The sequence below is a fragment of the Manduca sexta genome, chromosome 1 (genome assembly GCF_014839805.1).
Source record: "Manduca sexta isolate Smith_Timp_Sample1 chromosome 1, JHU_Msex_v1.0, whole genome shotgun sequence".
Classification (NCBI taxonomy): Eukaryota; Metazoa; Arthropoda; class Insecta; order Lepidoptera; family Sphingidae; genus Manduca; species Manduca sexta.
This window is the reverse complement of record NC_051115.1, coordinates 2,343,138-2,359,724: the sequence shown is the minus strand read 5'-3', so window position 1 is coordinate 2,359,724 and position 16,587 is coordinate 2,343,138. Positions and strand designations below refer to the sequence as shown.

At 35.4% G+C, this 16,587-nt stretch overlaps 1 protein-coding gene across 1 annotated transcript; it reads left to right on the top strand.

Moving 5' to 3' along the window:
• Positions 1–8,004: 8,004 nt before the first annotated feature.
• Positions 8,005–9,931, top strand: LOC115453645. The gene is made up of 2 exons (XM_030182360.2): positions 8,005–8,121; positions 9,330–9,931. Exons 1-2 carry the CDS (start codon positions 8,056–8,058, stop codon positions 9,687–9,689), a joined length of 426 nt encoding a protein of 141 aa, XP_030038220.1. The 5' UTR covers positions 8,005–8,055; the 3' UTR covers positions 9,690–9,931.
• The last annotated feature ends 6,656 nt before the right edge of the window (positions 9,932–16,587 follow it).

Sequence of the window (16,587 nt, the reverse complement as noted above, 5' to 3'; positions counted from 1 at the left end):
GTGGCTCAAGTAACGTCCCGGCATCAGCCTGTTTATATCCAGTTCCAACTGGCATAATTGTGTCCACTATCGAGGGATAATCCTGTCCTAAGTCGATATTCTAATTGACCCCACCTCACTTACCATCAGGTGCAGGTCAAATTACGGTGTCCGAATAAAACAAACACATTGCACACAGGATTATAAGATTTGCCACGATTTCGTATTATAAAAGAGTGCAATTTTTTTTTTAATTTCTTAGTCGAATTTCGGCCACGGCGCGGCGGTCAATCTCAATGGAGATCAGCCACGCAGGTGATATAGTGCTCAAGTGTGTGCAATACACAAGCACTGTTATTTCACTCATATAGTCCGACTAGCTTTTGCCCGCGGCTCCGCCCGCGTTATAAAGTTTTTCAGGCTAAAGTTTTCCGTTATAAAAGTAGTAGTTTCCCGGGAGCCTTTGTTCTTCCCAGGGTCTCAAACTGTTTCCATACCAAATTTCATCTTAATACGTTGGGTAGTTTTTGAGTTTACACGTTCAGGCAGACAGATGCAGCGGGGGACTTTGTTTTATAATATATATTTTTAGAATTTTTAAGAGGAACAATCCCGTCATACATCATTGTTGCATAACTTTAACCGTTTACGCAGCGCACGCAACGGAAGCTCTCAAAACTAATAATTTTTCCCCGTTTTTGCAACATGTTTCATTACTGCTCCGCTCCTATTGGTCATAGCGTGATGATATATAGCCTATAGCACTCCGGGATGAAAGGGCTATCCAACACAAAAATATTTTTTCAGTTCAAACCGGTAGTTCCTGAGATTAGCCATTACTGCTCCGCTCCTATTGGCCATAGCGTGATGATATATAGCCTATAGCGCTCCACAAATAAAGGGCTATCCAACACAAAAAGAATTTTTCAGTTTGGACCGGTTGTTCCTGAGATTAGCCATTACTGCTCCGCTCCTATTGGGTATAGCGTGATGATATATAGCCTATAGCAATTCACGAATAAAGGGCTATCCAACGCAAAAAGATTTTTTCAGTTTGGACCGGTAGTTCCTGAGATTAGCCATTACTGCTCCGCTCCTATTGGGTATAGCGTGATGATATATAGCCTATAGTACTCCACGAACAAAGGGCTATCCAACGCAAAAATAATTTTTCAGTTTGGACCGGTAGTTCCTGAGATTAGCCATTACTGCTCCGCTCCTATTGAGTATAGCGTGATGATATATAGCCTATAGCACTCCACGAACAAAGGGCTATCCAACGCAAAAAGAATTTTTCAGTTTGGACCGATATTTCCTGAGATTAGCCATTACTGCTCCGCTCCTATTGGGTATAGCGTGATGATATATAGCCTATAGCACTCCGCGAACAAAGGGCTATCCAACGCAAAAACAATTTTTCAGTTTGGACCGGTAGTTCCTGAGATTAGCGCGTTCAAACAAACAAACAAACAAACAAACAACTCTTCAGCTTTATATAATAGTATAGATGATACGGCAATCCGACATGACCAGAGAGAGATCAAGCGCAGGACCAATAGATTTACGTGCTTTCAGAGGTACAGGGGAATCAGACCTCCAACTTCCTGACTCCGAGCTGCGACTGAGTAATTTTTAAGATGGAAAAACCTCGCAATTATTTTTGGCCCCACCCGGGACTCGAATCCGGGATCTCAGCGCAGTAGTCGTTCTCGTACAGTATACAATTACAACTACGCCACCGAGGAATTAAAAAATATATATGTAGATTTGTTACAAATATATAAATTTTTACTCTAATTGCAGCCATAGAGCACTAGTAAAAATAAAACAACAATGAAATTAAATTAACATTTTACTTAAAACAAACTCATAGACTACGGATGTATGTTTCTGCTTATTCCTTGTCACGGTAGTGCTTGATGTTGACCAGGACCCAGGCAGGGATGGCAGACCACCCGATAACCATCAAACTGGCTAGGAAGATCACCTCCTGAGGATACAAAAAATTGTTTAAATTTAAGTTAATACCTTTGTAATAATTACATTTGTTTATGTGAATGTCAGGGCTTTTACAACTATTTCTTTGGATGTTATTCCATTTTTTTAATATAATATTTCTCGAAGTGACCCCACTGCACTTGATGGTGAGTGGAGTGGGGTCCAGTAGAATGTCGACAGATGAGGCATGATTACCCCTCCACACTATTATGCCAGTTGGAACTGCATATTCACAGGCTGATCTCGGAACGCAACACTACCGTGAGCCACTATGGCGGGTTTTAACACCTTGTGTACAGTGGTCACTAGCCCAATTGATGTAAAAAATATCTTACCACTAGCAAGAATTAGCATTACATGATTAACATCAAATTTACCATTGCTAGTAGTGCATTACTCTATCAATATGTTTATAATAAAAAAATATATTGCATAATATTGACATTGCATGAATGAATGAGACCACATATGACACTATATTATGCCAAAAATCATCCATGAATAAAGTCTATCATCAAAAATGGCAATTTTACTATTACGACTTTTAGATAATTTTGTAGTTTAATGTGAGTATGGCTTGTGTGCGAGTGTATTTCTGATTGAAACTGTGATGTTGTCTCTGCAACAAATTTTCTTAGGATAGTAAAAGTGGTATTAGAGTGCATAAAATTAAAATTACTTTTTATTTATATTTATTTTATTCAAAACCTACACTTTTTTATTTTAAATCTACGATTCGAGTAACTTATTGTGTGTTATTTGTAAGGAGTATGTAGTTTCATTTAGTAACGCAATGTTAAAATGACCCTGTGTATTAAGTATCTTTTTCCTTCTATCAAGATTAGTCTTATAACATATTTATAGATAACATTAACAACTTTACAGAGGTTTCGTATTGTAATTTAGTATTTTTTTTATTTTTGTTCAACCGCCTGTAAATGATAGAAACACCATCTAACACCCTGAATTACAAAGTATTGTTTGGTATTCCACTGCGCTAATCTGAGACGTGAGATGTAAAGTCTTATTATGTCCAGTAGTTACACTGGCTACAAATAGCTGATTATAAAAATCATTCATTTTATTTGATTATTATACATAAGACATTGAGAAAAACTTTAAGGAGGAAGTTTAGTAAATATCTCCAAATGTAAAATTAATGCAGTTTAATGAAAGTATTTTATTAAAATAAAAGTGTTTATATCGAAGATTAATAGATACTAATAAACTGCGGTAAACTGTGTATCGTAATTAATATCAAAATTATCACATTTCATTGCTGTTTTAAATCTAATAACCTAATTTCCAGGATAAGCCTCATATCTGTAATTTTAGTACAAAAGATAACCTATCAAAATTACGTAATACGAAAAATCGATTTTTATGCACCAATTTACTTTCAACTATCACATTAAACCTAAATATAGGTTCCAAATAGCCCAATATTTCATCTAGAAGGTTTTTCAGTTTAGTAAAGAAGGAAAACATTTGCAAAATTATTTTTACTTACCCCTTTGGACACCTTGTTCCTCGCTGGTGTGGCAATAGCGCTCATGTTCCTCTGTTGGATAACATTCTTAACCACCAGGGAGTTGGTTTTGGACAAAACGCTACGAAGACCCAGCATTTTTAAGCACTTTTACGTTTCTAAATCCGCAATTGAATAATTCCAGCGAGTGACAAAAGTCAACATAAAATCAATGTCGTGTAGAGATGTCACAGTGATATTGTTAGTCGATTATAGTTTTAAGTCGATTGTAAATTGATTCTGTTCATTTAGTACAAAATGCTTTTGTATTTATTTAGACTTCTTTAATGATTGAATGATGTAAAGATATAAGAATAATTTAATAAAAAAACTATATGAAGTCTCTGAAAATTTTAATTTAGCAAAATATTCCTTTTATTGTCCTAATAATAGTATTGGTTATAAAATAATATTTAGGAGGAGATGCACGGAATCAACTATTTCAGCGGAATTTTTATAATGAAATTAACTGAAATAATATCCATATTATAAAATTAAAGAACCGAAGTAAAGCTAATATATTACAATACAATATTAATGTAAAAATATTATGTTTATATTTTTTCTACCTGTTGTAGTTGCCTCGACTGTCTTGATGGTCTATTTGTATAACGATACGAATGCTGAGGTCTCGGGTTTGATGCCTGGATTAGGCAAAGTGATATTAAACTTATTGTATACATATATTAAAGCTACAACCTGAAGTGTAGAATTTGTAAATTGTACCCAACATATCGATAGTTTCTTTTTTGGAGAGCTGCCGTGGTTTTGTACAGGCGATCCCCGGCTTAGCAACCACGGCAGTCTCTGTGAAGAGTTGGTAGGCCATACCGTTATCACCGAGGGTGCCAGCGGACGGTACGCTGGCGACCCACCGCTATCCGGTCTCAGGGCCTGGGAAGAAGAAGGGAGGGGATAGAGTGAAAGAACAGAAGAGGAAGGAGAAGGAGCCCTTTCAGGATAGTTGGAAGGTTGAGGGAGGAGAAATGTTCGTGAACCCTTATAGGCCTCAATGTGTATTTAGCAACCATGAGGTATGCACCCTGAATTGTGTGCCTAGGGTCGCGGCAAATGTGCCTTCATCCATGGGCGTGCATTTGATGTGGAGACCATTCTCGGAGGGGCAAACATATCCATAGTTATGCCACCTATCACATCATAAGACGGAATACACACCACGGAAAGTGGGTGCATCAGTTGTACTCTGTCTATCCGTTTGGGCAAAAAAGGCGTGGGTGTTGTTTATATGTATTATTAATTACTAGCGACCCGCCCCGGCTTCGCACGGGTGCAATATTTCTCACTATTTAATGGATGTTATTATACATATAAACCTTCCTCTTGAATCACTCTATCTATTAAAAAAAACCGCATCAAAATCCGTTGCGTAGTTTTAAAGATTTAAGCATACAAAGTTAGGGACAGAGAAAGCGACTTTGTTTTATACTATGTAGTGATAGTAGATAGCATGTTGGCGGTATCGACGCCATATCTTTTCTTTACTTTTACTTTTTTTTTAAACTTGACGGCTTCATGAAGTGCCTGTCTTACCAAGTTGCATGTACACCTACGCTGTGGTAGGAAAAAACGCAGTAATATATAATAATAATATCAGCCCTGTATTATATACTTGTCCACTGCTGAGCACGGGCCTCCTCTACTACTGAGAGGAATTAGACCTTAGTCCACCACGCTGGCCTAGTGCGGATTGGTAGACTTCACACACCTTCGAAATTCCTATAGAGAACTTCTCAGATGTGCAGGTTTCCTCACGATGTTTTCCTTCACCGTTAAAGCGAACGATATATTCACAATGAATACACACATGATTTTTAGAAAAGTCAGAGGTGTGTGCCCTTGGGATTTGAACCTGCGGACATTCGTCTTGGCAGTCCGTTCCACACCCAACTAGGCTATCGCCGCAATTAAAGTAATATATTTTAGTTTCAGTAATATATGTATAAGTAATAAATTTAAATACCCAGATACAAAAAGATAACGTATTTACAAGAAATACGCCATTGTTATAAGAATTGATAACATCTTAATGTAATTGTAATAAGTATTTCTACGTCTTTAGACAATAATGAGAATTCTTATGCGGTTTGATGAATTCATTGTTAGTGTTGTAACAATAGTATCGTCAGGATCGCTTTTTGTCCATTTGGCTGTCAAAACCTAAAATGTTTTTATTACATAGGCACGTTGTCCAAGCTCAATATTGGTAAGAGGAAAGCAAGGTAATTGCCCGACATTCACTTAGTCAACCTCCAACCACAGCAGGGCCGTAGCTAGGGGGGGAGGGGGCATTGTGGGGCAATGCCCTACCTTAAAATAGTAATGCCCGACCTTAATAATTAATAAAATTGTACAGTACTACTGAATGAAAATATATGGAGCAGCGGTTTTTTTATTTTACGATTTGGAAGTTGGTCCCATAGTAAGAGTTAGCTGTATTGATGGGTGAAATAACTCTCCTTCGAGATTTATGGGAATTTTGCCACAATTTAAATATATTACCTTAACAATAACCTAAGTATAAAACCTTTTTTTTTTTTTTTGCTCACGTTAACGAGTGAAGGAAACCCAAATTCGATTGAGCAGATCAGATTTAGTAACATTTTTATTTCCGCCCTGGAGCCTTATTCTGTATGATAGTGTAAACGCGTAACGCGGCCGTGTCATGTTATCTTCGAGAAATGTGCGTGGAATGGTATTCTGTAAGCCAAATTTTTATAGTCCTAAACATGATGCGTTGTGTTACGTGCTTGTTACACACTGTTTAAATAACGTGCGGGATAGAGAATAAGGCCCCTGCTTGTAATAACAGCTGCCCTACCTTAAATTCAAGTCTAGTTACGACCCTGAACCACAGTCGCGGGTAGTCGGCTTACTAACTTTTTGTATTTTTATAAATAAAATGCCATTCCGTGTTTTAGACGATGTACAAATTATACTTCAACTGTGAGTGAAAAAAACGTTTAATTTCATACTTTAGTAATAAGTATACACTATTTTACTTATTTTTAACTAATAAATGCATTTTATTCGACTGTCATGGCGACCAGAGACCAATAAACTAGATGGCCACGGCGGTCGACGCTCGGGCCGTATCAATGCGAAATACTACGGCTGTACAAAACTGTGACTATAGTAAATAGTGCGCTGTTTTATGTACAATTTTGTAAAACGTCATTGGTCAAAACTCTTTTCCTTCGCGTAGAGCCGAAGAATAGAGCGGGCATTGGCTAGATTGTCAATACAACAATTTGCGGACATGCGTTGAATACTTAATGTACCGTTAAATATAAAAGAGGAGGAAGAGCATTTTAAGTTGTAATTTCAAACTAGATTTGCCTGCGGCTCCGCCCGCGTGAATTATTTCTGAAATAAATCTTTTCTCGTGGTAAAAGCTTATAGCACTCAGGAAAAGTGTAGCTTCCTAATAATGAAAAAAAATATCGGTTTTGTAGCTCCTGAGATTAGCGCGTTGAAACAAACACTTCATCTTTATATATTAGGATAAACTAGAGCTGTTGCCTGCGATTTCGTTAGCGTGAAGTAAGGAAATAATTTGAAGGACTATAATTATAAGGCGATGCTTCCAGCGAAACCCAAAGCACATTGGTTTTGTGTAAAAATAATTTAAATAGATAATATTATCCAGGTCAATGGGCACACACCTCTGAGTTTTCTAAAAAAAATGATGTGTGTATTCTTTGTGAATTATAGCTTGCTTTAACGGTGAAGAAAAACATCGTGAGGAAACCTGCATACCTGAGAAATTCTCTGCAGGAATTTTCGAGTGTGTGTAAAGTCTACCAATTCGCACTACAGCGTGGTGGACTAAGGCCTAATCCCTCTCAGTAGTAGAGGAGGCTCGTGCTCAACAGTGGGACAGTATATAATACAGGGCTGATGATGATGCTAATCTAGGTCCTTGCATATGAAATTAGCATTATGTATGGGGGGAATACAAAGTCGATTCGAAGTAGCCTATAAAGAATCGTATAAAGATTGTCCGTATTACTATTATTTATAGACCATGTCTGAGCAACCTGGCAGCTCTGAGGACAATCCTACCATCAGATGGGGCACGTTGCTGTGCTACCGTGCTAAGCTCAACAGCGGTATCTCAAAAAAAAAAAACAAAATCTTGATTTTTATATCGTCAGATAGCTCAAAGAAATACCCATCCAATGAACTCATCTAAATAACGGTATCTTGTTTTGAACTTGTTAAAAACCTTAAAAGATTTTCTCTATCTCAGTTTTACATATAAAACTATATTTACAAAACTTCGATTATCTAGAAATAAGGTTACCCTGACGTACCTCTTTTGCGCTTAGCACAGCAGTGTAACCGTCTAAAAATAGCCAGTGCATGGGAATTATTAATATTTAAAACAACTAAATTTATTTTAATAAAAAAGAATAATTTATGGCTATTATTTTAGTTAATTATGTAAATGCAATATGTATATAAATATGGATTTTCGTGTTAAATTGGTTACACGTTGTTTAACTTTGAAGCGACATAGTTATTGCAAAATGAAAATAACCGCGAGCTTAGTTTTCGTCCTACTCAATGTAGTATCTATTTACGGAGAAAGTAAGGTAAGAATTGATGATTGATCTATTTTTTTGCACGTGCCAATATCATAGTTACATTTGTTTTAAAGTAGCTTTTGCTTATAATAACTTTATGTGATGTAATAGTCAACATAAAACATATATTTTTACGCTAATGCAGCAACCAAGCATAGTGAACAAATTATGTATTTCTATAACACCAGTAAACTATTTATGCTTACAAATGTATAATTTGATTTGATTTTTGATTTGCACGCGTTTTCGCCGGCGTAAAAGAGTTTCTTCTAGATTAAAGTCTCACTATATATTTTCGTAGGTAAGAAAGTAGCCTATGTCCAGTCTTAGATTTGTAAATAGGCCGTATAGGCCGCGGCCTAGGGGTAGCAGATTTCAGAGGCCGCTAACTTGATTTAATTAATCATTCGTTTAACTTTAGCGCCTTCCATAACACAAGAAATGGAAAATTATTAAGTATTTTACAAACCTACATACATAAACCTATCTACATGGAGCGGCGGAAATTAAGTGGCCTACACTCATAAATAATATAAATCTGACTATGTCCTTGCTCTTAAACTAGAACTAGGCGTCCCCGCCGCATTTGTCTGACTGTTAGAACGCGATAAACTCAAAAAACTTATAATATCTTGAGTCAGCATTTGTATGTATTTGCGTAATTACAATATTTTATAGTTAAGTATGTGTCTGGTTTGACGTGTCTTCATTTATTTCATCAAGTCATACCACAAACCGAACGTGTGTCAATAAAATTTGGTGTGGGAATAGTTTGAGACCCTGCGAAAGACATACCCTTTCTATCCTGGAAAAACATTACGCGAGAACGGAGCTGCGAGCAGAAGCTAGTCTATGTATATAAAAATGAATCCCTATTTCCCTTTGTCACGCCATCACTCGTGAACGGCTGGACCGATTTCACTATTTTTTTTTGTTGTGTTTGTTATTGTCAGAAGAAGGTTCTTATAAAGGAAAAAATTCAAAAAATTGCGCGGAAAATTAGAAAAATTAACGAAAATATTAATTTTATATAACTGTCAATTGTTTAAAATAACTGTCAGCGATTGACAGAATGCGCGCTGCAAATTCATAGTTAAGACGGGACAACGTCGTCGGGTCAACTAGTGTTTTATAAATTTAAAGTAGATAGCTTTTTATAATACGGTTACGAACCGTTTTGTTGGAGCATTTTAAATAATATATCTCGTGTTCCACAGGAAATCTACTTTTTCCCAAAAGAAGCGGCTGTCACTTTCTTAGAAGCTACACTGAAATGCATCGCTGATTCAAACTACGATTCCTCAGTCATCGATCAAATAATGCAAGGGAAATATATTGAAGATGATAAAACGGTAAATGCTTTGATATGCGCATGCGTCGCAACTGGATTTGGTTATCCGGACGGAAAGGTAAATGTGGAGAAGATAATGAAGGAGTCAGTTCCGACGAGGCAAGATCTTCGTCCTTTTATAGAGGATTGTAATCGGGAGTCCGGGAAGACGCCTGCACAAACGTTCAGGGGTATAGTTAAGTGTTATAGAGAGAAGTTGCCTGTACAATTAAGGTTTTCTAACTAAATTTGTCTGTGGTTTTGGGTCTGTTCGGACGGTTATAGTATTGCCACCATTTTTGGGCAAATTGAAGGTGGAAAAGTATATGGTATCAAAATAAAGTACAAATAAATAATACTTTATTTTACGTATAAACATATTTTATTACTTTTGAGAAAAAATATCAGATTACAATCGGGTCGTCCATTAATCATGGCTCGAAAGACAAGGGTTCGGAAATAAAATCACGAAATACTACGGGGGGGGGGGGGGGGTAGGAGTGTAATGAGATACGTGCATTTACATTTTCGTTGATCGCGCTGTTTCTAAAAATAAGCGGCGCGTGTTCTTTGACTCACTGTTGCTAAGCAACGAGCTGCCCGCGCTTTACGACAACATTCATGTACCAATATATGTTTATTACACCTTCCTTTAATATTTCTATGCGTCTAAAACAACCTGCATTTTAATGTTTATCCAGACACTTTTATCTCTATGCAATTTTCCAAAATTTTATATTAATATAGCTGTATTTAAAGATTCTAAAAAAATCAATATACTTTGTACCAAAAAAAGCACGTGATTTTGGATAGGGGGCGGAATGGGTAGTCTAAAACCTCACCACATATCACTAAGGGGTTAAAAATTCACTAAAAACATCACGTGATTAATGGTCGACCCCAATGATGACATTTCCTTCGTCTCGTCATCACAAAATTTAAACTCTCCATCAATGCTGTCATAGTATGAATCGTAAAAATGAAATGAATGCATGTAATTTAAAATATATTACCAGGTTTGTTCAATACTTGCTGCCGTTTAGGCAATATTTCAAACCATCTTAGAGGAATGAAATCATGCCAAATAAATGTTTTCGCGTACTTTATTGTTCTCATAAAGTGTACAGTGCAATTACCCGAAATAACATTCAATACTTTATTATAAAGTACGGGTGACACCCCTAGTCATGATTGTCAAGATTAATGAATTGATAAACATAAATAGCCTTACATGCATCGATATCATAATATATCGAGTATATTATGTCCTGCGTACTAGATTTGGCGTTTCGAACATTCACTGTGTTCAACTGAATTAAACTGCAATCCATTCAAACTGAATTTAGTATGGTCAATATTCACAGCTTGTGGTTGTGTACGGAGTGGTGCTCATAATATAAAAACTCGAGGCTAAGTGTAAACCTGGATTTGAATAAACAATATTAGTCAAATAAGTAAAATTATTTCTTGTTCAAGTGAATAAATAGGTTATAACAGTGATGTTGGTTGCCAATTTAGTTCAGATTTTGAACACATAGTTTATATGGACGATCGTGTCTATAGAATATACGTCAATTGTTACATGCCGATTTTGTTCTAAAAAAAAGGGAAAGGCATAAAAATATTAATATTTTTCTTTTATTAAGTATATGCTGATTTGGCAATAAAGGGGCATGTTAAATCTTTATCGTCGAAGAGGTCGTAGCAAAATAAAAATTGGTACGCTCGGACCTACAATTTTTCCTTTTAGATTACAACTAAACAAGTTTATGGAATAAAATAACGTCTATTCGTACCCTCTGAGTCCCATTACGATATTTTGAGATATGGAAAATTGCAAATGATTCTATTAAAATGGTATTTACAGTAAAATAGTGTTTTATTTTACGTTTTCCTAAAAAAATTAGCAGGAAAAACCTATTTATGCTACCAATGGAGGCCAGCAGATTTTGTTTGCAGAGCGGTGCTCTGACGCAAGGCTGGCGTATACATGGAATAGCGTTCTAAATTCAGATGTGAAAAAAGGATGCCTGCCCCACACTTTTCTTAATTTCAGAAGTGATACCCCTTCCCAACTTTATGTTTTAGAGAAAGTTAGACCACTGTGTAAATGTCAAATTTACGAAAAACAGTTTAATTATTATAAAAGTTAATTTTAATAAAATATAAGTAATGATCATTATTTGAATATAAATAAAACATGGAAAACATGCTGGACATATAAATAATAACTATAAAAGATAACAAAATTAAAATATTAGCAGTATACATTTCTTATAACAATGTTAAATCTATACAAATTAATAAACAAAGTCCCCTTTTCTGTCTGTCTGTATGTTATCGATTTCCTAGAAATCTACGGAACGGATTTTTATGAAATTTGGTATGGAGATAGTTTAAGACGCTGGGAAGGTTATAAGCTACTTTCTATCCCGGGAAAATATATAACGCGACTTTTATACCGGATAACTCCTTATCGCGGGCGAAGCCGCGAGCAAAAGCTGGTATTAAATAAACTTTTGAAATTGTGTTTCAATGCAATTCCCACGTCGGGCGACAATTCAGTTATTCAATTCGTGAAACACTTTTATTTTACGTATTATTAAAATATGTATGGACAAAATTTTCAATTCTCATAGTGCTCAACCGCAATTGCAGCCCTAACGGCTCTAGACGTAGGCAAAAAACTGACGACAGGACTGGACAGAGGAAAAAGAAAAACAAGTATGAGTCCGACTGGGTGAATATTTAAACATAGACATATTCGGTGTTCATAAATTAAATTCAAATATTGCTCCCAATCGTGATCTTTATCGATTCGATGTAAAGTTTTTCTGTTCTGTAAAGTTTATAAGTTTATTTGTTCATAGCGGGGACGTTAAGGGAAATAAAAAATAAAAATATAATAAGGATATTTTTATTAATTAAATGTAATTGAAACACTTAGGTACTTAACTTATTAAACTCACATTTGGCATGTAATTTGGTAGTATAAATAATCAAATAAAAAAGAAAATAAAAAAATATTAAACTCTCAATAAAACCCCATTGTGCCCCAGGGTAGGGACAGTATGGGGTACTTAGCTAACTACGCCAAGTAAATGTGAGGCAAAGTTTACTTTAAGTTTAGGCAACTTTGCCTCACAGTTTACTTGGTAATGGGAATGACCGTCTGCGGAACATTATACAGTTGAGAGGCTTTTTTGTAGCCTGCTATTTTACTCAAAACTTCATCAGTGGCCTGTTTCAGGCTCTCCGCAGACCAACTGCCTCTCGTACAATTTTTTATGTACGTTCGTACCGTTTTATTACCTAAAACAAAATAAATTCTGTTATCAAATGAAAAGATCATTCTTTCAACCTATTTTCATAACGGCTACGGGGCACAATGGCGTACCCCATCGTACCCCGTAGAGCCATGCCCCGTTATGCCCCTTGTTTAACACTTATTTAAATAATAAACCAAAAAAAAACAAATCGATTGTTAGAGTAATTTTGTTCAAAATATATCGTAAAGTAATATCACTATTCTTTGTGAATTTATCGTTCGCTTTAACGGTGAAGGAAAACATCGTGAGGAAACCTGCACATCTGAGAAGTTCTCTATAGGAATTTCGAAGTTGTGTGAAGTCTACCAATATCACTAGAAAAAACACAATAAAAAAAAACAAAAGAAGTCGCTCAAGCACTTACCGATTTATGTGTTTTCGTATTCACAAAAAATTAGATCAAAAAATGATAAAAATGTTTTTTTGGCGTAAAAACCGATGCGCTCGGTCCTGTTACCTGTAATTGTCAGACTAAAGTCTGATGCAAAATGACCATCTTTTGGCGCCAACAACACAACTGTGTTGTACGTAGTTACTTGTATAATATGTGTGTGACCCCGTCGTGCCTCACGTCCCCGTTATGCCCCCCCTTCCTCTACTATATAAATATATAAATCAAAGGCACAGTCTGTAAATCGATATTCAGGTCGGAATTTGGATTTGAAAAATGTTCTCGAATGGCAATGAGAAATGACACATATGGTAATTAGTACTTGAAAAATGATAATTAATATTTGCTAAATGGTAATTATAGTAGGTGCTTGGTAATTATAGTAGGTGGTAAAAATAAAATAAAATACTTCATTTATCACGTAGGCGAACAAAGTTGCACTTATGATACGTCAAAACAATTTATAAGAATAATAACACTCAAGATCACTTATATAACTACGGACATTTAAAATTAGGGATATTTTTTTTATGGAATACGAAGTATAAGGTAAAACAAAGTAGCCAGCTCGGGTTGGCAGGTAGGGGGAAATATGAGGCTATTATTATTTAATCTATACTTATAATAAATCTGTAGAGAGGTCAATTCTGTACATGAAATATATTTCAAAAATAACTATCAGGGGGTGATTAGGGATCGATACTGATGCCAAAAATGCAATTAGTAAAATTTTTGTCTGTCTGTCTGTCTGTCTGTCTGTATAACCGTTATAGAAACAAAAACTACTCGACGGATTTTAACGAAACTTGGTACAATTATTTTTCATATTCCTGTGCTGGTTATAGTATACTTTTCATCACGCTACAATTAATAGGAGCAGAGCAGTGAAGGGAAATGTTGGGAAAACGGGAGAAGTTACTCCATTTTTTAAGCTTCCGTCGCGTGTGCAACCTTAATGGTTAAAGCTACATAGAAATCATGTATGACGGAAATGTTCTCCTTAAAATTATGTAAAAATATCCCACGACAGCATGTGTCTATCTTTTATGGTTGACTCACAATGACACGTGTAACTCCCGATAGCTTAGCAGTTCGAAGCTTTCTCATTATATTTGTTTACTAATCTTAGGAACTATCGGTCCAAACTGAAAAATTCTTTTTGCGTTGGATAGCCCTTTATTTGTGGATTGCTATAGGCTATATATCATCACGCTATACCCAATAGGAGCGGAGCAGCAATGGCTAATCTCTGGAACTACCGGTCCAAACTGAAAAAATATTTTTGCGTTGGATAGCCCTTTGTTCGTGGAGTGCTCTAAGTTATATACCATCACGCTATGATCAATAGGAGCGGAGCAGTAATGGCTAATCTTAGGAACTACCAGTTTGAACTGAAAAATTCGTTTTGTGTTGGATAGCCCTTTATTTGTGGGGTGCTATAGGCTGTATATCATCACGCTATATACCAATAGGAGCGGAGCAGTAATAAAACATGTTACAAATACGGGGACAATTTATTCGTTTTGAGAGCTTCCGTTGCGTGCGCTGCGTAAACGGTTAAAGTTATGCAACAATGATTTATGTCGGGATTATTCCTCTTAAAAAGTTCTAAAAAATATATTATAAAAACAAAAGTCCCCCGCTGCTTCCGTTTGCCTGAACGTCTTAAACTCAAAAACTACCCAACGTATTAAGATAAAATTTGGTATGGAGACAGTTTGAAACCCTGGGAAGAACATAGGCTCCCGGGAAACTACTACTTTTATAATGGAAAACTTTAGCCTGAAAAACTTTATAACGCGGGCGGAGCCGCGAGCAAAAGCTAGTAAGTAAATAAATAAATACCGTTAAAATCATATAATATATTTATGAATATAATATATTCATATAATATAATGAAAAAAAAGCGGCGATAGCCTAGTTGGGTGTGGAACGGTCTGCCAAGACGAATGTCCGCAGGTTCAAATCCCAAGGGCACACACCTCTGACTTTTCTAAAAAAAAATCATGTGTGTATTCTTTGTGAATTTATCGTTCGCTTTAACGGTGAAGGAAAACATCGTGAGGAAACCTGCACATCCGAGAAGTTCTCTATAGGAATTTCGAAGGTGTGTGAAGTCTACCAATCCGCACTAGGCCAGCGTGGTGGACTAAGGCCTAATCACTCTCTGTAGTAGAGGAGACCCGTGCTCAGCAGTGGGCAAATATATAATACAGGGCTGATATTATTATTATTATATATATTTATGAATTATATATAAGTTTTTAATATATAAAGATTGAAAACAAACATATCTACTCATTGCCACCATTATAATATATACCTAACAATTGTAACGCAACATGATTAATCGATTTTGCATTTAATAATCAACAAAGTATGGTCAACAAAATAAATACATCTAACAAAACAACAGTCTTGTTTTTATTATTACAATCATATAATATTCTAAAATCAACAGAAATGAGAAAATCCTTTATAAAAATGTGTTAAACATCGATCTTGACTTAATTCTTCAAGGAAATAATGCTAAAATGATACAATATGTCGAATGTCAACAGACCACCTGGTATTCAGAGGGACTAGTTGCTTTGGGTGTTTGGAAATGAATTGTAGACACACTAAGTATGTCGGAAAATTACAATGTGATAGCAAAAATAAATCTACTACTTAATACTATGAATAAAGAAACTATTATTGATGAGTTGGGTTGGTGAAACTGGATGTCCTGTTGTTCAAAAATATTTTGAATCTAATTTCGATTCAAGTTTAAATATCTTTTAAGTTCCTATTTTATAATTTATCAGTTTATCTCATAACCTTAATTAAGAAATACATTTACATGCGACTAGTTCAAAATATTATTTTTAGTTGATTTTATTTTTCATATAACAATTCCGATAGGTCTAAAATCTTTACAACATTTCTTTCTTTGCAATCTTCTAGCTCTTGATGTTAATTCTTAAGCTGATAATATTTTTTTTCTGTGCTCTTCGTTTTTTTTATCGTTGTTTTTCTTTCTGTTTTTCCTGGGCGTATAATATAGGATCAGGTTTAATTTTTGTGTATCTATTTCTAAGCACAATTCTGGATTTTGTTTATACTTCATTAGATTTTTTTATTCCAAAGCATCTTTAAATAAAAAAAAAGTGAGATGGTAAGCGATACGATCACCCATAAACAGTAGCAAGACTACCTAGCATTTAAATTACAACGTACAGTGTGGAACTTCACTGCGGTTCTTATCCTGAGAAGTCGTAAGACGTTAAGTCTCAAGATGACCTGTAATAACACTGTTTACAAAGCTTTAAATGAATGAAATTTTAAAAATTATAGGGAAAATTTTTCCTAAAAAGATCATTTACAAGTTGGTATGAGGATTTTTTTTGGAAAATGTATAAAAAAAACGTTATAGAACAAAAAAG